General features: G+C 34.1%; 1 protein-coding gene across 1 annotated transcript in view; it reads left to right on the top strand.

Moving 5' to 3' along the window:
- Nucleotides 1-21,713, top strand: part of LOC132719603 (acid sphingomyelinase-like phosphodiesterase 3b) — a 37,913-nt gene that overhangs the window by 3,326 nt on the left and 12,874 nt on the right. The window contains exons 2-3 of the mRNA XM_060703394.1: nt 8,879-9,092; nt 14,987-15,240. Of these exons, the coding sequence (XP_060559377.1) occupies nt 8,879-9,092; nt 14,987-15,240 (468 nt within the window). The remainder of the gene's footprint in view (nt 1-8,878; nt 9,093-14,986; nt 15,241-21,713) is intronic.

Below are 21,713 nucleotides of genomic sequence, written 5' to 3'. Positions count from 1 at the left end.
CCAGCTTTGCTGTGTTTTATCATAGTATAAAGCAGAGGAATATATTTGAATGTCATATGCATTGGCACCTTCAAAGTCAAGTGATTAAGGAAGCCAACTGTAGAGCAGGAAAGGCTTCAAGGAATATACTACAGTATGTTTTTGTTTTAAAACTAGGTTTTGAAAGTTTCAATTTGAAATTTGAATGAATGAAGGTTTCTGGAACTGATTTTTTTATTGATACTTTGTTGGAAATGCTGTTAATGTTACATGATGACTCTCCAGCTTTATTGATGCAGATGTCACTTTGAGCAGACAGATACAGTCAGTGTAGGCAATCGGAATCACCTTATGAAAAGCGATATTTTTGGCAATATTTTTAGAGTGCTTTAGGTTGTAACATCCAGTATGACATAATCTAAAATAATAGTAACAGACATCATTTCTTTTCTAAACGTCACAGAATTGTCACACTGCTTACCAAAGTTTTCTTGAAATCCTGACACTAAGTACTGATGAAGAAAAAATAGAAATCAACATGAAAAAAATTAAATTCACTATTTCAAAACAGTAGACAAACATTTAAAAGTAACTACAGAAAAGGTCATTTGAAAATATTAAAGCTTTCATTTTAAACAAAGGTCTTAAACAACTTGTCATTCAAGTAGTTTTGGATCACTCAAAAGATGTATTTCTTTTCACAAAAGTGCTGATTCTTTAAAACAATATATATCAACAGTGAACTGATATTTTTGCCTATGGAAACGTTAGGAACGTATCATTTTTTTTATTGATTAATAAAAAAGAAATTAAATGATGTAATTCTGATTGCCTACTCATACTGAACTGTCCTGAGTATAACCATAGGTGTTCCTTAATCCTGGGCTGGATAGCTCCCTCAGAGGAAAAAAGCCCATCCTGGCTTCAGGAGTCAAAAATACAATGTTGTAAGGCAAGTAGTTCGAAGTCTTTGATCCTGACCACATGGAGAGGGAAGCGCCCAGTGGTGATTTTATATAATTTTTTTCTAACTTTTTTCAATGGCTGTACTTTATTAAATATTTACTTTATTTATTTCAGGAAATTTATCATGGAGCATTTTCCAAATGTGATCCCTGTGATGGTGAGGAAAAAACTAAGGGACACTTTAAAATCATGAAGAGTGAACAGGAATTCAATAGATAGATATTTGAATGTATTTAAATAAAGCCGGATACCAAAAAAATTATAACTGAACATTGATTGTAATATTTACCATTAAAGACTATAACTAACTTAACTTTTCATTTGTAGTGCATTACTATTTACTTCACACTGACATTAAATGTTTCAGTGAGTCATGTGATCATTTTTTGCTCTGTATTATTATAAAGAAGTTTCTTAATTCCTTAAAAGGACAATATAATTGCTCTTTTCAGAATATTTCATTGGATGTTATATTTTCTGATTTTCCATGGATATTCTAGAAATTTCCAAGGTTTTTGCTCAAATAAACCTTGGAAAATTCTCTGATGCCCTTAAGTAAGAATCCTCAAAAAATATAACAGTATTCCCAGTTGTGAGAAACCACGGAAACACTTTAAAAATCCTTGGAAATCGTTCCAATACTCCGAGGTCATACTTTTTACGAGGTTTTTTTTTTAAAAAACTCGGAAATTTTTTACAAGGTTTTTCACCCTCTCCCTATTTTTCCAAGGTTTTTTTAATAGAAAAGTTTTGCATTTTCTTGTTCCAATACTCCGAGGTTTTTTTCCAAGGATTTTGAGCCAAAAACCTTGGAAAATCTACACCCGGGTAATATCAAAGATAGTCACATGTTTTTTTTATTTATCATGTAACACATAAAAAAACTGTCAAAAGTATAAAATAATCTAACTTTAAAAGTTAAAATTGCAATTTTCATAGAAAGGGGTATATTTTGTTATTATTTATGAAATAATTCTTGAAAACAAAATTTAATTCCGCCACCCCTGATACTTAGAATCAACTTGTAAATGGCGGCCATCAAGATTATTTACTTTTGAAATAAATACAAAATAATGTAATACAAGTTTCTAGTGAATTTCAGTCAGTAGTATTTTGCTATTATTTAAGAAATAATTCTTGAAAACAAAATTTAATTCCGCCACCCCTGATACTTAGAATCAACTTGTAAATGGCGGCCATCAAGATTATTTACTTTTGAAATAAATACAAAATAATGTAATACAAGTTTCTAGTGAATTTCAGTCAGTAGTTTTATAACAGATATAAATTTTGAAAAAACAACTGAAACCAAAAATTTTCTATATTCACAATTGGCCATAATTCAGTCAAAATCAAAGTCAGAGTTTTATCCTTGGACAGTAGTAGTGAAATTTGGGGCCCCCAATATCACTACTGAAGTTTCATGTTTTCATGTGAATAGGGGTGTGCAATATATTGCAATACATGTATATTAGCAGGCAATATTAAATTGCAATATGCTTTAAGATATAGAAATATATAAAAGCTATGAAATTTTTATAAAAAACATAAAATTCTATAAAATTACAAATGTTTTCAACTTATATAGACTAAGCTTGACTTCAAATGGCATTTGCAGTAGCACTTTTAACCCAGCAAGAAGTCTTTTATAAAAGGACGTGAGAAGTCTTTTATAAAAGGACCTCTTGTACATTATGTTAAACTATAAACTTTTAAGTCAATGTTCTGTTGGTCTTACCCTTGGTTTTCAAGCATTTTAGACAGTTCATACTGTATCGCAATATATTGCAATTTATTATTTATATGTCTGTAAATATTGCACTATATCACAATACTGCAGTATGACTTTTCTTTGCAATAATAACCCAGCCTTACATGTGAATATTTTCAAAAGTTGTAAAGATTGATCTTGCACTAAAAACTTTAATCTTAAGTACAGTAAGGACCATCACTTCATCAAAATTCATGCTAGAGTTATAGGTCTTTAATAGTGACAACCAATTAAAATCTGGAAAAACATGTATAAAGTTTCAAGTAAATAACCTAAATAGTATTTAAATACATGTACATATAAGAGTTATGGGCCTTTGATATTGACCTCCAATTATGATCCTGAAGACTTTTATTTAGTTTGAATAATTTTGAAGATTTAACCAAAAAATTCATTAGTTCAAAATGGGCCATATTATTAGAGTTATGGGCCTTGGACTACATGTACCTCCAGTAATGATCCTGAAGACTTGTACTAAGTTAAAAGTCGACACCTTCAGTAGTTTTGATGGTTGGTGTTGCATGCAAAACTTTAATCAAGAATTTCAGGCCCCGTGTTCACTAAGAAAAGATCAGGATCAGGATCAAATGATCCTGATTTTATTTTAATTGTTTTATAAAACTAAAATTGATCGTATTTTGCACTTATTCAAAATGTAAAAAATTGCTGATTTGCAAAGAAACAAACCTATTTTGGGATAAAATCGACAAATAACAAAACAAAATTAGAAATAATCACTGCGGTATACTGTACCCCCGGATATTGCTCGATATAATGAGGACTTTCATCCCATTTCGCGACTTTGAACGGGGAACAAAGGTAAGTTCAGCGACAATATTTTCCAAACTAATGGCTATTTCATTTATCTCAACAGGTTTTTAATATATCTAGAGGTATTTTTGTAGCTTAAAAAGACGTAAAAGTTTGACAGGTATTTGTAAAATTGATTAAACTACCCCTAAACGATCTGCTGCTCACTAGAAAATACTGACCGCGATACTGTAGAATCGTTAGAAATTATTATATAACCAATATAAAAAAAAATTGAATCGAGCATTTTTTTATTCACAATCCAAGTATGCTTTGTCCAAATTTCAGGCAAAAATTGTGAAAGTACAAAAGGATACATAGTCCAAAAAAGATACGAGTATTGATTTTAAATTTTAAGTGTACAGAGTATTGCAAAATATAGCCCAACTTTAGTGTACAGTATATTGCAAAACAGTCTCAATGAGCACATTAGTATGGAAAATCAATATTTTTGTCTAATTTTCACGTCTGTTTATCGATTCCATTTCATTTTGCTGATAATGTACTGTTTATATGATATTCATTCAAATATTTCAGATTCAGCAATGCATTTTCAGTATTGTTACTGTTCTTTTTCTACGGGCAAATACATAGAATTAAATTTCCCATTTGATTGAAAATCACACTATGGATGAAATAAAGTGTGTGCAGGGTCTGAAGCAGGGTTGGGAGCTGGGTAGAACCATCAAAATTGACGATAAAAATCTTTAAATACATGTCTCAAGAAACTGTGATCATCATGGAGACCCATCTCTGAAAAAAAGAGAAGAATAACAAAACATATTTAGATGACATTAATTATAGGTTTTACAGGGCAAGTGTGTCTTAAGAAACATATCGACACACTTAGTAAAATATTGGCCCGAGTGCTTATGCCGTCTAAGCATGCCGGTATCGTCTTAACCTTTTACTGCATGAGCATATTGCGAAAAATGGCTGTTTTCATTGAATTAAGCCTGTTGTTACAAGTTCAAACTTCTATGAACTATAAAAAAATGCTTCAGTACTGATCAAACTGGGCACAAATGTTGGCTGGACCATAGCCTGTGGAAAAGCATGCTCAATTTTAAATTTCCAGTTACCATGGCAATGGGGGACATCTCAAAATTGCCAAAAATCTCTATTTTGCGTTGTTTTTTCCCATCAAAACTGATTTCAAGGTGCAGCAACTTTTCAATTGATTGAGATAAAGTCTAAGGTTTTCGGCGTTCAGATTACATGGTGCCTTTAAATCGACCCGAGGCCATTTTAGCCCCCCCTACAAGTCCCAAATCTTCTCGGCGATTAGAGGGGATACTGCCCCACTTCAATCCCCCAAACAGAAGGGGGCACATCCCTCCTGAGGCACCTTCCCCCTGTGGCACCCCCTTGATGTACTTTTTTAATGGGTGGGGGGGGGGGTGGCACCAAAAAAGTGATCACTCTTTTGAACAACATTTCTCAAACCGAAAAACAGTGTTTGGGGCCTAAATAGCGCATGTTTTACACTATTTTGAGGCCTCAAAAGGGTTGGGGTGTAAAGCCTTCAAAACACGACTTTATGAGGTAAATAGAGGATATTAAATGAGTGTAAGTTCAATACTGAATTTATTGCACGAGTTGAATAAAATTATATATTAAATAATATTATTTTATTCAACGAGTGCAATAAATTCAGTAATGAACTTACACGAATTTAATATTCTATTTATCACATACCCAAAATATTAAGACCGTTTAAAGTGAAATAAGAGTCATTTTTTATTGACGCGCTTACAGTATAACGCTAACATTTAGCGCGTCTTTACACTATGTCAGTATAACGCTAATCACGTCACGGCCATGCAGTACCATATTTACGGAGTCGCAAAATCGGCATGGGTGAGTGATAAAAGGTTATAAGGAAACATAACCTTTTTATTGCATCTGCTGCCCTTTATCATAATCTTATCAAAATCCATTATTCGGTTTTTTGAGCTCAGAACAGTACTTGCTCAGAAGTCATACGGTACCTCATTGCTAATGACGTAACAAATTTCATGTGCAGATGGTCTGCCGTTGCTAGAGTGCAGGTGCAAAATGACCGAAAGTTACCTTTATATGGATTTCTGACTTAGTAGGAAGTCGGTTGATATTAGATATTGGCACACTTGCTCAATACCGTCTAATATTGACAATCTTGAGGCAGCATTAATGCACTTTGGATGCATTTTTTTTTACTGTTTAAAGTAAGATATGCAATAATTATTAACAAATTCTGGAAAGGTTGATCCTTCGATAGCAAAGAGAACTTTTTAAACACAGAAAATTGCTGAGTTTGTTTGACTGAGATTTTTCATGAGCAGGAATGAAAATCTGGATTATTTGCAGGTGTTTCCAGTAAAGTACCTCCGAACTCTGCATAATCTGCACATATAGTGTAAATAAGTATACACAATAAGAAATATTTAAAATTAAATGTAGGAAATACTCTGTGTTTATAACTTGCATTAATTTTACTCTATATCGATAACCAATACTCGTTATACTAAAAAGCAATACTCGTGACACACTGACATGTGTATTTTTCTCAAAATGCACTGTCATCTGAGGTTCTATTGTTGATTGAACATTTACAACATAAACGTTATCATCATTATCACATTTCACTTGATTCAAGTTTTTCTTTTAAGGAAGTATATTCACAAAAACATCAAATTTGACTGATCCTAGCTCATTTATCATGTGAGCAAAGAGATGAATTTTACCACAAAGCTATTTCTCAACATTTTTGGGTTTTTAGTTTCTAGAGGAATTATCAAGTATTTTTATGCCCCCGGGCATATAGTAATTGAACCGTCCGTCCGTCTGTCTGTCCGCACTCACAGGAGAGTAATTATGTGGCTAGAGGGACAATAGGTAACTGTTCTTTCTCTTTGATGTCATTCATTCCGTAATGCTTTTATGTGGCTATTTTCTTTGTGTGGCTAAAAAGAACAATAGAGAGAACAATAGAGTAGCCACATAATCACTGTCCTGTGAGAACTTCTGTCCGTCCGTACGAGGTTAACCTAGAACGGCAAGTTGGATTTTTCTTAAGTTCTACCTGTACCAATTTTTTTAGGCTTCTTAGTTTACACACTTACTAATCAATACAAAGTACATGATCTGGTCAAGTTACATAACTATGGCTTCCATATTTACCAAGTTATTGCCCTTTTCAGCACTTAGAAAATGAATCATGGTTAACCTAAAACGGCAAGTTGGAAATATCTTAAGTTCTATCTATACTAATGGCTTCATAATTTCCACACTTACTTATCAATACAAAGTACATGATATTGCCAAGTTATGTAACTGTGTCATCCATATTTCCCAGTTATTTCCCTTTTTTCACTTTGAAAATAGGGCCTTGTATGGTTAACCTATTCCGACAAGTTGGATTTATCGTAAATTTCTCTTAATTGCTTAATTTATTTAATGATATCTTGCATATTTGGTAGGTGGATACCTTTAATGGTCCTCTAATTTTTTGTGGAGTAAGTGGTCTCTAGGGTCAAAGTCAAGGTCACTGGTTTAGAAAATAAATTTAAACATTTTTGCTCGTACTGCCTTTATTTTTTGGTTGATGTCTTTCATGTTTAATACAAACATGCCAAGGGAGGTCCTCCTTCTTTGGGTATAGTAAGCAGTCATTTGGGTCAAGGTCAATGTCACCAATGTCAAGGTCACCAATGTTAAAAATAGATTTTTACATTTTTACAGGTGTATTAACCATATTCTATCATAAGACAGATGCCATTTATAATTGATAGGAACATAAAATTTGATGGAGTTAGTGGTCAGTTGGGTCAAAGTCACCGGTGCTAAAAATAGATTTTTACACTTTTGCTCATACAGCCTTTATTTATTGACAGATATATTTCATATTTGGTAGGAAGATAACTTGCATGGTATTCATCCTTTTGATTTGGGTAGGGATCAGTGGGTCAAGTTCACTTGTGCTAAAAATAGATTTTTACACTTGCCCATACAGGCTTTATTTATTGACAGGTGTATTTCATATTTGATAGGAAGATAACTTGCATGGTATTCTTCCTTTTGATTGAGTTAGGGGTCAGTGTGTCAATGTCACTAATGCTTAAAATAGATTTTTACACTTTTGCCCATACAGCCTTTATTTATTGACAGATATATTTCATATTTGGTAGGAAGATAACTTGCATGTTATTCTTACTTTGGATGGAGTTAGGGGTCAGTTGGGTCAAGGTCGCAAGTGCTAAAAATGGAGTTTTACAATTTTGCCCATACAGCCTTTATTTATTGACAGATTTATTTCATATTTGGTTGGAAGATAACTTGCGTGGTATTCTTCCTTTGGATGGAGTTAGGGGTTAGTTTGGTCAAGGTCATCAATGCTCAAAATAGATTTTAACATTTTTGCCCATACAGCCTTTATTTATTGACAGGTTTATTTCATATTTGGTAGGAAGATAACTTGCATGATATTCTATAGGTGTCAGTGGGTCAAGGTCAAGGGTACCAAGTATAGATTTCTTACATTTATATATATTTGATAAAGTTGAATATTTATCACTTCACAAGTCATAGCAATGACTTGGCAACTTATATATTTCACAATTACAAAATGCCATGACTCTGTCAAGCTATATAACTAAAATGTGTTTACAATTTTTGGCAATGTTTCTGTCCATAACTGAGTGAATGGGTAAACATTTTTTGAAATATTGCTACTGACAAGAATCGGAGCCGGGGACATTAAATGTGTTTAACAAACACGTTCTTGTTTTCTATAAAATTTATATCAAACCAATTCAAAATGACTAAATATCGTCACTGAACTTACCTTCTTTCCTCGTTCAAAGTCGCGAAATAGGATGAAAGTCCTCATAATATTGAGCAATATCCGTGGTACGGTATAATACCGCAGTGATAATAGGATCAAAATAAGGATCAGTTTTCTGATCAAGATCAATATTTGGATCAACAGTAAAATGCCAGCATGTTGCAAAAATAACAATAAATTTATTCTAAAATTTCATAAAAATGCCATTTCAAGTCCAATTGTATTAAGTCATTATTAAATATTTAATCTATGAGGATAAAACAATACAGAATATTTGAGTTTTTAAATTTGATCCTGACAACCTTAAATCTTTGTGAATTCGGGGCCAGAAGTTCAAGAAGGGCCATGCTAGAATTATGGGCCTTGGAAAGTTACCTCCTATTATTGTCTCCAATAAATATGTGAAGTTAAAAGCAGATATCATTAGTGGTTTATAAAATATGATGTTGCATGCAAAACTTGTAACAAAGTGTTATGCTGATGATTAGGCTAACCTGCTTATAATGTTTCTTTTTTTTTTACTTCAGGCTACTTTTGGCAAGTAACAGATTTCCATTATGATGCCAATTATAGTACATCAGGTGACCCTGACAACATGTGCCATAAAGGGAACAGTAGTTCACCAAACTTGATTGGTAACTATGGAAACTATCTGTGTGATTCTCCATGGCAACTGATCACCTCAGCTGTACAGGCAATGTACAAAATCCAACCAAACCCAGATTTTATCATCTGGACAGGGTGAGACTCCATATATACATTGAAAATACACAATGAGATCTTTAAATTAAAAACTAGCTTACTGTACAGGTTATGTCTGACATTGGCACCTGTACAGTGATCTAAATTTCAGTATAAAAAGCATCTCTTTGGCTTATAAATTGCACAGAGGTAAATTGTCACCACTTTATACTTCTGCTTCAATATAAACTCTTAAGGATGGCATGATTTGGTTTGTTTTTATGTATATAAACACATTTTAAGCTCACCCACAAGTGAACTTTTGTAATGGCAGTATTCTTAGTATCTGTCATCTGTTGTTCAATGTCCATCCACAATTCCTTTAAACAACATCTTCTCCTTAACCACTTGATGGATTTTGACCAAACCTTACAAGAATGGTTAACTTAGATTGTCCTTTACAAAAGTTTTAAACTGTTTCAGTTTGAGGCATAAGTAGGTCACAGTAGCTACAAATGGACTTTGAAAATTCTAAGTCTCAGAAACAACAATGCCCAGACCTTAGATATTTGTTATGTTGCATCACCTTGTGATCTTCTTAATCGTAAAAAAAGTCCCACTTCAGGGGTCACCTATAGAGGAAAACAAATTTAAGACATTTTTTTGTGAAACTGCAATAACAAGAGCATTGGCATGTAGCATTGAATGTTATGACCCTCGGGTAAAAGATGATCCCATCCTTGGTTCCCTTAGTTTACCTAGTCTTGTATAGTAAAAATGCAATTAAAATGCCTCGAGTTTAGATATTTTGCATGTAGCAAGACCTAATGGTCCTCTACCAAAGTATAAATCATCCCCTTGGGTCAAAATTGGTTTTTTTGCCTGTGGTACATTTAGATTATATAAACTTACATAGTAAAACAAATTAAAATAAGATTTCTTGTGTGAAATTTCAGTGCTAAGAGATTAGTTACATGTACAGTAGAATTACCCTACTTAAGACCACCCCAGAATTAAGACCACTCCACTATTAAGACCATTTTTTTTAAAAGAACTGAATTTTCTGTTCTTTATGTTACATGGTAACATGATCCAGATTTAAGACCTTCCCCACTTATCCACTTTTAAGACCACCAGATTCAGTCCCTGGAGGTTTGTGTTTTATTGTCTACTAGTATTTGACCCTACTATTGAGACCAGTGATATTAAAGTAAACACCTATTGTTTGGCAATATTAACCTGAGACTCATTGAATTTTGGAAGCTTTTTAGCTCACCTGTCACAAAGTGACAGGGTGGGCTTTTGTGATCGCTTTTCGTCCGGTGTCCGTCCGGCGTCCGTCCGTCGTCTGTAAACTTTTACTTTAAATGACATCTTCTCATAAACCAATGAGCCAATTTCATCCAAACTTCACAGGAATGTTCCTTTGGTGATCACCTTTAAAAATTGTTCAAAGAATTTAATTCCATGCAGAACTCCGATAGAAAAAACTTAAAATATCTTCTTTTAAAAAACTCAAAGAGGTAGAGCTTAGATATTTGGCATGAAACATCTTCTAGTGAGTGTCTATCAAGTTTGTTCAAATAAAAGCCCTGGGGTCAAAATTGGCCCCGCCCCAGGGGGTCATTGATTTTCCCTATATGCATATAGAGAAAACTTAAAAAATCTACTTTTAAAGAACCTAAAGAGCTAGAGCTAAGATATTTAGCATGAAACATCTTCTAATGGGTGGCTACCAAGTTTGTTCAAATAAAAGCCCTGGGGTCAAAATTGGCCCCGCCCCAGGGGGTCATTGATTTTCCCTATATGCATATAGTAAAAACTTATAAAATCTTCTTTTAAAGAACCCAAAGAGCTAGAGCTAAGATATTTAGCATGAAACATCTTCTAATGAGTGTCTATCAAGTTTGTTCAAATAAAAGCCCTGGGGTCAAAATTGGCCCCCCAGGGGGTCATTGATTTTCCCTATATGCATATAGTAAAAACTTAAAAAACTTCTTTTAGAGAACCCAAAGAGCTAGAGCTAAGATACTTAGCATGAAAGATGTTCTAATGGGTGTCTACCAAATTTGTTCAAATAAGAGCCCTGGGGTTAAAATTGGCCCTGTCCCGGGGGGTCATTGATTTTCCTTATATGTGTATTGCAAAAGCTTTTTAAAAAAATCTTCTTTGAAAAAACCCAAATAGCTAGAGTTTAGATATTAAGCATGAAACATCTTCCAGTTAGTGTCTTCAAAGTTTGTTCAAATAAAAGCCCTAGGGTCAAAATTGGCCCTGCCCCGGGGGACATTAATTTTCCTTATATGTGTATAGCAAAAACTTAAAAATCTTCTTTGAATAAAAACAAATAGCTAGAGTTTAGATATTAAGCATGAAACACCTTCTAGTGTCTTCAAAATTTGTTCAAATAAAAGCCCTGGGGTCAAAACTGGCCCGCCCTAGGGATGTCATTGCTTTTAACTATATGTGTATAGTAAAAACTTAAAAAATCTTTTTTTAAAAAACTCAACGAGCTAGACCTTAGATGTTTAGCATGAAACATCTTCTAATGGGTGTCTACCAATTTTGTTCAAATAAAAGCCCTGGGGTTTAAACTGGCCTCGCTCTGTGGGCCTATATACAGGTGAGCGACTTCAGGGCCATCATGGCCCTCTAAATGTTTCATTATTTTCCATAATTTTTACAATTCACTAATTGATTTTTAATGATAGGAATGTTGCCGATACTTTATTTTATACTAACTTCCCGATGGCATAGCAGTAAGTGGCCTAGTGGTAAGTGTGACAGCATAGTAATCGTGAAGTTGCAAGTTCAAATCCTCAAGAAACTTTTTTTTCAGATTTCTTTAATTATTTTTTAATTAAATGCAGTATTAATGGATGAATCATTTCTTTAATTTCTTATGTCTTTTCTATGAAAAAATCATAACTTTGATATATAGATGTATATTTGTAAAGTTTCATAATTTCAATTTGTACAGTCTTACAATGGTTGATTGGCATGCACACAAATTGAGTATTAGATTTGCAAAATATAATTAAAAAAAAACAACACACACACATAAAAAAGTAAAGTTTCATTAAGATTTGGACCTATAGTATACAGTCTTCACTTTGAAACTAAAAGTCTTAACACCTTATCACTGAGACAAGTTACACAAGTGTTGTTCCGGTAACTTTAAGTTATACATAAACCAAGAATAACTATCATCGTATGGTTATGCCATATTTTAAAATCTGTATGATATACTTCAGAATCCGACAATTACTGATATATTTAGGTCATTGAATATTCAAATGTCTAAGGTCAATATTGCCAGACATTACCTTGATCTTAAATTTGTTTAAAATCTCAGTGCTTGAATGCTCTTGACGACACTTGAAAACTGTTTAAATATTGGGTTATTGTATGAAATAAGGCGAGAAAGTAAATTTAAGAGTGGTTTGATGTTGCTTTCAGCACATTTTATTTTGTAAAGATTTCATTTCTTATTATGCTCCCTGAAAAATTTCGGGGGAGCATTATAGTCGCCGGGTTGTCCGTGCGTCCGCACGAGAGGATATAATCGTTGGGTACTAAATTTAACCCAACAACTACAAATCCTACTCATTCCGTATGTATTTTTTTGTATTTTTAATGAATTTTGATGTATTGTTGGGTACTTTTTTACACAGTAAAATACCCAACAAGAATACAAATGTAAGGATGTCCGTCCATCAGTCCATCCGGACTTCCTTACATTTGTATTCTTGTTTCGGTCCATAACTTCGTAATTTGAAGTCGGATTTTACAACTTTTTCACAGAAATGATCACCATATTGAGACGACGTGTCGCCCGCAATATTTGGGTCGCTACCTTGAAGGTTAGGTCACAGCATGACCTTGCAGCAAAATTGTGTTCGGCCCATAAGAAGTTATTTGAAGTCAGATTTTACAACTATTTCACAGAGATGATCAACATATTTAGACAACGTGTTGCGCGCAACATTTGGTCACTACCTTGAAGGTCAAGGTCACAGCATGACCTGGCAGCAAAATAGTGTCTGGCCCATAAGAAGTTATTTGAAGTCAGATTTTACAACTATTTCACAGAAATGATCACCATATTGAGACAAAGTGTCGTGCGCAACATATGGGTCGCTACCTTGAAGGTCAAGGTCACAGCATGACCAATATGCAGCAAAATCGTGTCCAGCCCATAACTTGATTATTTGGAGTCGATTTCACAGAAATGATCACCATATTGAGACAATGTGTGCCGCGCAACATTTTGGTTGTTTTTACACTTTGAACTTTATCTGTTACATAACTGACACTACAAGAGGTATACCTTCCTGTGTCCAAAACCTATACGGGGAGCATCACCTGGTTCAACCAGCTCTCTTGTTTGATAGGTGAATTACGTGCATCATGTAATAATTAATATTGAAATCAAACCAAGGAGAATTTAATATTAAATTTCTTCAGAAATATGATTTTCTCTCATCAGATTAACATGCATGGTTTCCGATCAATAACTAAAGAATGCTTAGGCCTTGGAACTTCAAGCTTGGTATGGGGATTGTTCATGTCCAGAAGATGACCCCTATTGTCTTAAGGTCAAAGGTCAATGTCAAATTTCCAATTAATAACTCAACAACTCATGAGACTTTGACTTTCAAACTTCACAGGTGCATTGGTCTTGGCCATTGATTTTTGGGTTAAGGGGTCAAAGGTCAAGGTCACATTGATGTTGTAGTTTAAAACAGTTTCTGATCAATAACTTTACTATGCATGGGCCCTTGGCCCTCAAACTGCATAGGTGCATTAGTCTTGGCCAGTAGATGACTTCTATTGATTTTGAGGTCAAGGGGTCAAAGGTCAAGGTCACATTGACCTTGAAGATAAAAACAGTTTCTGATCAATAACTTGACATTCCATCGGCTGTTTGCCGGTGCATTAGTCTTGGCCTGTAGATGACCCTTATTGATTTTGATGTCAAAGGTCAAGGGGTCAAAGGTCAAGGTCATATTGACATTGTAGTCAAAAACAGTTTCGGATCAATAACTAATAAAACCCATGGGCCCTGGCCCACAAACTGCAAAGGTGTATTGGTCTTGGCCAGTATTGGGGGGTCAAAGGTTAAGGTCACATTGACCTTGAAGATAAAAACAGTTTCTGATCAATAACTTGACATTCCATCGGCTGTTTGCCGGTGCATTAGTCTTGGCCTGTAGATGACCCTTATTGATTTTGATGTCAAAGGTCAAGGGGTCAAAGGTCATGGTCATATTGACATTGTAGTCAAAAACGGTTTCGGATCAATAACTATGCAATAAAACCCATGGGCCCTGGCCCACAAACTGCAAAGGTGTATTGGTCTTGGCCAGTATTGGGGGGTCAAAGGTTAAGGTCACATTGACATTGACAGTTTCCTATCAATAACTCAAGAACCCATGGACCCTTGACCTTCTATGACCAGTAGATAACCCCTTTCGTCACTGTCAATAAGGTCAAAAGTTTAAGTCACAATAACCTGGCGATATGACTAATTGGCTGCGGAAAGGTGCATACATGTTTTACAAACATATCTTGTTTATATTGTATTTACAGGTTAAGATACATATTGTTTATCCATACAAAATGACAGAAATAAACCATGGTCATAAAGTATGTAAGCAATGATAGGAATATCCACAACTGAAATCTGACCCCGCTGTTAAAAGTTCCAATGGTCATTTTAATTGAGGGTTTTTAACTGTATTTGTTATGAAGTATTTCGTAGCAGACATCATTAAATATTTTAAAAATTTAGTAGCTTGGGTAAAAATGATAAACATTACTGACTTTAACATTGAAAATTTTTATTATTTCTAGCAATGTATCTTGGGTGAGCAATTCATTTGGCAAATTTCATTGACAAATATACATTGATTTTACGTAACAAACAGCTAATAGTATATGCATATTTACAGAGACAGTGTTCCCCATGTGAATGAAAAGGATCTAGATCTTGACAAAGTCTTCATGTTAATTGGAAATGTTACAGCAGAGCTTATGTCAGTGTTCCAAAACACAACAATCTATCCAGTGCTCGGAAACCATGACCCATATCCCTCCAATATGATGCCCTATGATGTAGAAGACACAAAATATTACAAGGATATATTAGATGTAAGCGGCTGGCGTGCAGTATTAGGACAGAATGAGAGCAAGCAGTTTATGAATGGTAAATTTTTTTGCACCTATCTCAAAAGCTACTGGTTAAGTCATCACAAGAATTATGTGACACTATTATTGGGCCATCAGCCTAGGATTGGCCAGACTCTGTATTTGTTTGCTTCTAAGTTCTAATTTCAAGTATAATTATTTTGATAGTGAAATTTTATAAATGGACTGTTTGTTTCCTTTTGAAAGCAAAACTAATATATTATACTGCTTCAGCAAAGTAGTATTTCTTTTTTCTGTCCATCTGTAATACTGTCCTGCTGTATGTCTGAGTAGCCTGACATAACAGTGAAATGTGGGGTATCAATGTCCTGTGGACACATTTCTAGTTTTTAGCTCACCTGTCACAAAGTGACATGGTGAGCTTTTGTGATCGATTTTCGTCCGGCGTCCGTCTGTCGTCCGTCCGTAAACTTTTACTTTAAACGACATCTCCTCATAAACCTCTAAGCCAAATTCATCCAAACTTCACAGGAATGTTCCTTTGGTTGTCAACTTTAAAAATTGTGCAAAGAATTTAATTCCAAGCAGAACTCTGGTTGCCATGGCAACCGAAAGAAAAAACTTAAAATACCTTCTTTTAGAAAACTGAAAGAGCTAGAGCTTAAATATTAAGCATGAAACATCATCTAGTCAGTGTCTACCAAGTTTGTTCAAATAAATGCCCTGGGGTCAAAATTGGCCCGCCCCGGGGGGTCATTGATTTTCCTTATTTGTATATAATAAAAACTTAAAAAATCTTCTTTTAAAAAACCCAAATAGCTAGAGCTTAGATATTAAGCCTGAAACATCCTCTAGTCAGTGTCTACCAAGTTTGTTCAAATAAATGCCCTGAGGTCAAAATTGGCCCCGCCCCGGGGGGTCATTTATTTTCCTTACTTGTATATATAGTCAAAACTTAAAATATCCTTTTTAAAAAAAAAAAAATAGCTAGAGCTTAGATATTAAACATGAAACATCTTCTAGTGGGTTTCTTCCAAGTTTGTTCAAATAAAAGCCCTGGGGTCAAAACTAGCCCCGCCCCAGGGGGTCATTGTTTTTCCCTTTGTGTTTTTAGTAAAAACTTAAAAAATCTTCTGTAAAAACCCCAAAGAGCTAGAGCTAAGATATTTAGCAGGTTTAAATTGGCCCCTGCCCGGGGGTCATTGATTTTCCTTATATGTATATAGTAAAAACTTAAATATCTTCATATAAAAACCCAAAGAGCTAGAGTGTTGGTACTAAGCATGAAATATCTTCTAGTGAATGTCTACCAAGTTTGATCAAATAAAAGCCTCTGGTTTAAAATTGGCCTTGGCCCAGGGGCCTATATACAGGTGAGCTATTTCAGGGCCATCATAGCCATCTTGTTATTAGTCCCCTACCGGTTGAACTGGAGGGGACTTTAGGTTTACCCTCTGTCTGTCTGTCTTTCTGTCAGTTCTTCAATCTGTCCGTCCACAAAACTGGATCCTGCGATAACACGAAAAGTACTGAAAATATTTTTATAAAACTTGGTATATGGATAAATGGCAGTATGGAGATTATGCACGTCCTTTTCTTTTCTACCTATGTTGAAAATTCTGGTTGCTATGGCAATAAATATACTGAAAATATGGCAAATTTAACACATAAACTGGATCCCGCGATAACGCGAAAAGTACTGAAAATATTTTTATGAAACTTGGTATACGGCAATCTGGAGATTATGCACTATGCACATCTTTTTCTTTTCTTCCTATGTTGAAAATTCTGGTTGCTATGGCAACAAATAGACTGAATTTCAAGATTTCTGATTCTAGTTTTTACGCTTTTTCACTTTATTTCTTAAGGTATTTACTTCAAACTTTAAATATTAGTTTCTGGTCATCCACCACATCATATGTGACAACTCTAGCTTAAAAATTATCAAAATTACCTCCCTTTTCATGAAAAAAATGAGTTTTTTTTTTTAAAATAACTTCTTTAGTTCTTAATGTATCTACTTCAAACTCCATATAATGTTTCTTATTATGATGTTTTATGCCGTCCAATATTTTTGTCCGGAGCATATCTCAAAAAGGCCGTTTGAGGTATCAACTTGAAACTTCATAGGTGGATAGACCTCATCGAGGAGGAGTGCAGTGCACAAGAATGATAACTCTACCCTGCATAATTTTTGAGTTATTGCCCTTTGTTATTTTTCAAAATTAATCTTTGTCCAGAGCATAACTAAAAATGCCTTTGAGATATCAACATGAAACTTCATAGGTGCAAAGATCTCACTCAGGAGGTGTGCAGTGTACAAGAATGATAACTCTACCTTCATAATGTTTGAGTTATTGCCCTTTGTTATTTTTCATACATATTTTTTCACCTGAGTGGAGCATAACTCAAAAAGTGTTTGAGATATCAACATGAAATGTCATAGGTGGATAGATCTCATTTAGGAGGACTGCTGTGCACAAGAATGATAACTCTTCCCTATATAATTTTTGAGTTATTGCCCTTTGTTCTTTTTCATACTATTTTGTCCGGAGCTTAACTCAAAAAGTATTTGAGGTATCAACTTGAAACTTCATAGGTGGATGGATCTCATTGAGGAGGAGTACAGTGCACAAGAATGATAACTCTACCCTGCATAATTTTTTAGTTATTTCCCTTTGTTATTTTTCAAAATTAATTTTTGTCCAGAGCATAACTCAAAAAGCCTTTGAGATATCAACATGAAACTTCATAGGTGCATAGATCTCACTCAGGAGGTGTGCAGTGCACAAGAATGATAACTCATCCTTTCATTATTTTTGAGTTATTGCCCTTTGTTATTTTTCATACCTAATTTTTCACCCGAGTGGAGCATAATTCAAAAGTGTCTGAGATATCAACATGAAATGTCATAGGTGGATAGATCTCATTTAGGAGGACTGCTGTGCACAAGAATGATAACTCTTCCCTATATAATTTTTGAGTTATTGCCCTTTGTTCTTTTTCATACTATTTTGTCCGGAGCTTAACTCAAAAAGTATTTGAGGTATCAACTTGAAACTTCATAGGTGGATGGATCTCATTGAGGAGGAGTACAGTGCACAAGAATGATAACTCTACCCTGCATAATTTTTTAGTTATTTCCCTTTGTTATTTTTCAAAATTAATTTTTGTCCAGAGCATAACTCAAAAAGCCTTTGAGATATCAACATGAAACTTCATAGGTGCATAGATCTCACTCAGGAGGTGTGCAGTGCACAAGAATGATAACTCATCCTTTCATTATTTTTGAGTTATTGCCCTTTGTTATTTTTCATACCTAATTTTTCACCCGAGTGGAGCATAATTCAAAAGTGTTTGAGATGTCAACATGAAATGTCATAGGTGGATAGATCTTATTCTGGAGGAATGCTGTGCACAAGAATGATAACTCTTCCCTATACAATTTTTGAGTTATTGCCCTTTGTTCTTTTTCATACTATTTTGTCGGGAGCTTATCTCAAAAAGTATTTGAGGTATCAACTTGAAACTTCATAGGTGGATGGATCTCATTGAGGAGGAGTGCAGTGCACAAGAATGATAACTCTACCCTGCATAAATTTGAGTTATTTCCCTTTGTTATTATGCCCCCCGGCATATAGTAATTGAACCGGCGGTCCGTCTGTCGGTCCGTCCGTCTGTCCGTACAAGGTTAACTTAGAACGGCAAGTTGGATTTTTCTTAAGTTCTACCTGTACCAATGGCTTCATAATTTACACACTTACTAATCCATACAAAGTATATGATCTGGGCAAGTGACATAACTATGGCTTCCATTTGCACCAAGTTATGACCCTTTTCAGCACTTAGAAAGTGAATAATGGTTAACCTAAACCGGCAAGTTGGAAATATCTTATGTTCTGTCTGAACTAATGGCTTAATAATTTTCACACTTACTTATCAATACAATGTACATGATATTGCCAAGTTATATAAATGTGCCATCCATTTTCCCAGTAATTTCTCTTTTTATCACTTTGAAAATAGGGCCTTGTATGGTTAACCTGTTCTGCCAAGTTGGATTTATCAAAATATTTCACCTAATTACTTAATTTATTTAATGATATCTTTCATATTTGGTAGGTGGATACCTTTAACGGTCCTCTAATTTTTTGTGGCGTTAGGCGTCTCTAGGTCAAGGTCACTTGTGTAAAAAAATTAATCTAAACATTTCTGCTCATACAGCCTTTATTTTTAAGTTAATGTCTTTCATGTTTATAATAGTCATACCAAGGGAGGTACTCTACCTTTTCCATTAGTAAGGTTATTTGGGTCAAGGTCACTAATGTCAAAAATAGATTTTTTACACTTTTTACAGGTGTATTAACCTTATTCTATCAACAGATGTCTTGTATATTTTGTAGGAACATAAAATTGAGGTATTCTCATTTGGATGGAGGTAGGGGTCAGTTGGGTCAAGGTCACCAGTGCTTAAAATAGATTTTTTTACACTTTTGCTCATACAGCCTTTATTTATTGACAGATTTGTATTATAATTGGTAGGAAATAGATTTTTTACACTTTTTACAGGTGTATTAACCTTATTCTATCGACAGATGTCTTGTATATTTTGTAGGAACATAAAATTGAGGTATTCTCATTTGGATGGAGGTAGGGGTCAGTTGGGTCAAGATCACCAGTGCTAAAAATAGATTTTTTACACTTTTGCCCATGCAGCCTTTATTTTAAATATTGTTACTGACAAGAATCTGAGCCGGGGCATTTGTGTTTAACTTTTTCACCTGAGTGGAGCGCATAACTCAAAAAGTATTTGAGGTATAACTTGAAACTTCATAGGTGGATAGATCTTACTGAGGAGGGGTGCAGCACACAAGAATGATAACCTACCCTGCATTATTTTTCAGTTATTGCCCTTTGTTATATTCAGCCATCAGTATTCACATAGATTTCAAATCTGTAATCACTTCAGCCATCAGTTTTCATTACCAAAAGACCTCTTAAAATGGAATTATTCTGCTCTACTATAATATACATTCTTCCAATGAGTAAACACATTCGGCGGGGGAAGGCAATGTTGACATGGCTCTTGTCATTCAACATTTGTGAGAAGGTCCAATACTCTAGCAAGACTATTTCCAGAATTATGTCCCCCTTGAACTTAGATTTTTTTCCAAGAAATTTGTATTTTTTATTCCAACTTTTTCATTCCTTATAGGATTTACATGTACTTTAAACTCCCACATCATACTAATATGACAAGGTTTATAAGTCTAGAATCCACAGTTCCAGAATTATCTCCTCCTTAACTTTTGAATTATTCTTATTCATTCTGTAACTTTCTTATTTCTTCATGGATTTACTTCAAATTCAAAATAAACATTCATTATCAACACCTACATTATATAATTATTTTTTTCTTTTTTTTAATCTTTGTTACTATACATGTTAATTAGTGTTATATTTGAAACTTGGTATTTTTTTACTTTTCTTCTTTGTGACTTAAAATGGTATCTTTAAACTTAAAATAAATGTTCTTTGTTACACTCACATCATGTATGCATGACAATGTTCATAAATCTAGCATCTTTATTTCAAAGAGTTATCTCCTCTTTAAGTATTTCACTTTAAAAATTGTTATATTTTGATAACAGGGATGTTTAAAAAATTAACTTTTGAGTCTCCTTCAGTCTGTCTGTTCATAAAAACTGTTTCCTGAGATTATTTTTAAAGATTTTTTCCAACAAATTTACTTAAAATAGAGAAAAGTTGAAACATTAGTTATACTTATTCATCCTGAGTAAACTGGACCTTTTGATTAACTCACAATTGTATTAACGTTTATAATTCCTTACTAGGCAGGGAAACTTAACACATTATTTTACTATGATATAGACAAACTTAAAACTCAAAAGATTTAAGGTCAATCATTCATTCAATGATATAATTGAATGGCCAATGGCCCATCAGAGTGTTGCTGGGGTTCTAACCGGTAGGGGACTTATGGATTGCTTGCAATACTATGATAATTGCTTGTAAATATCATTATTGAGTTATTGTCCATTAATATTTTTCATGCCTTTTTTGTCTGGAGCATGACTGGAAAAGTATTTGGGATATCAATTTGAATCTTCACAGGTAAGTGTATCTCATTGTGGTGTGCAGGACACAATAGTGATAACTGTACTATCTTCATTATTAAGTTATTTTCCTTTGTTTTTTCCATGCTGATTTTTGTCCAGACTATAACTCCAAAAATATTTGAGATATCATCTTGAAAAGTCAATGGTAGTTATATCTCATTGAGCAGAAGTGTACTGCACATTAAAACGAGTAATATTGTCCTTTATTTTTCATGGTTAATTTTTGTCTGGAGGGTATCTGTCAACTTCTGAGGTGGATCAAACTAATTAAGGAAGATACAGTGCATAAGAATGATGACTCTCCTCATTATAATTTTTAAGCTCCATTTTCAAAGAAAAATGTGGACCTATTGTCATGACCCTTTTGTGTGGTGTGGGTGTCAGTTAATAT

Source organism: Ruditapes philippinarum, unplaced genomic scaffold (genome assembly GCF_026571515.1).
Source record: "Ruditapes philippinarum isolate M1 unplaced genomic scaffold, ASM2657151v2 ctg434_1_1_1_1, whole genome shotgun sequence".
Taxonomy (NCBI): Eukaryota; Metazoa; Mollusca; class Bivalvia; order Venerida; family Veneridae; genus Ruditapes; species Ruditapes philippinarum.
This window is presented reverse-complemented; position numbering and strand designations above follow the sequence as displayed.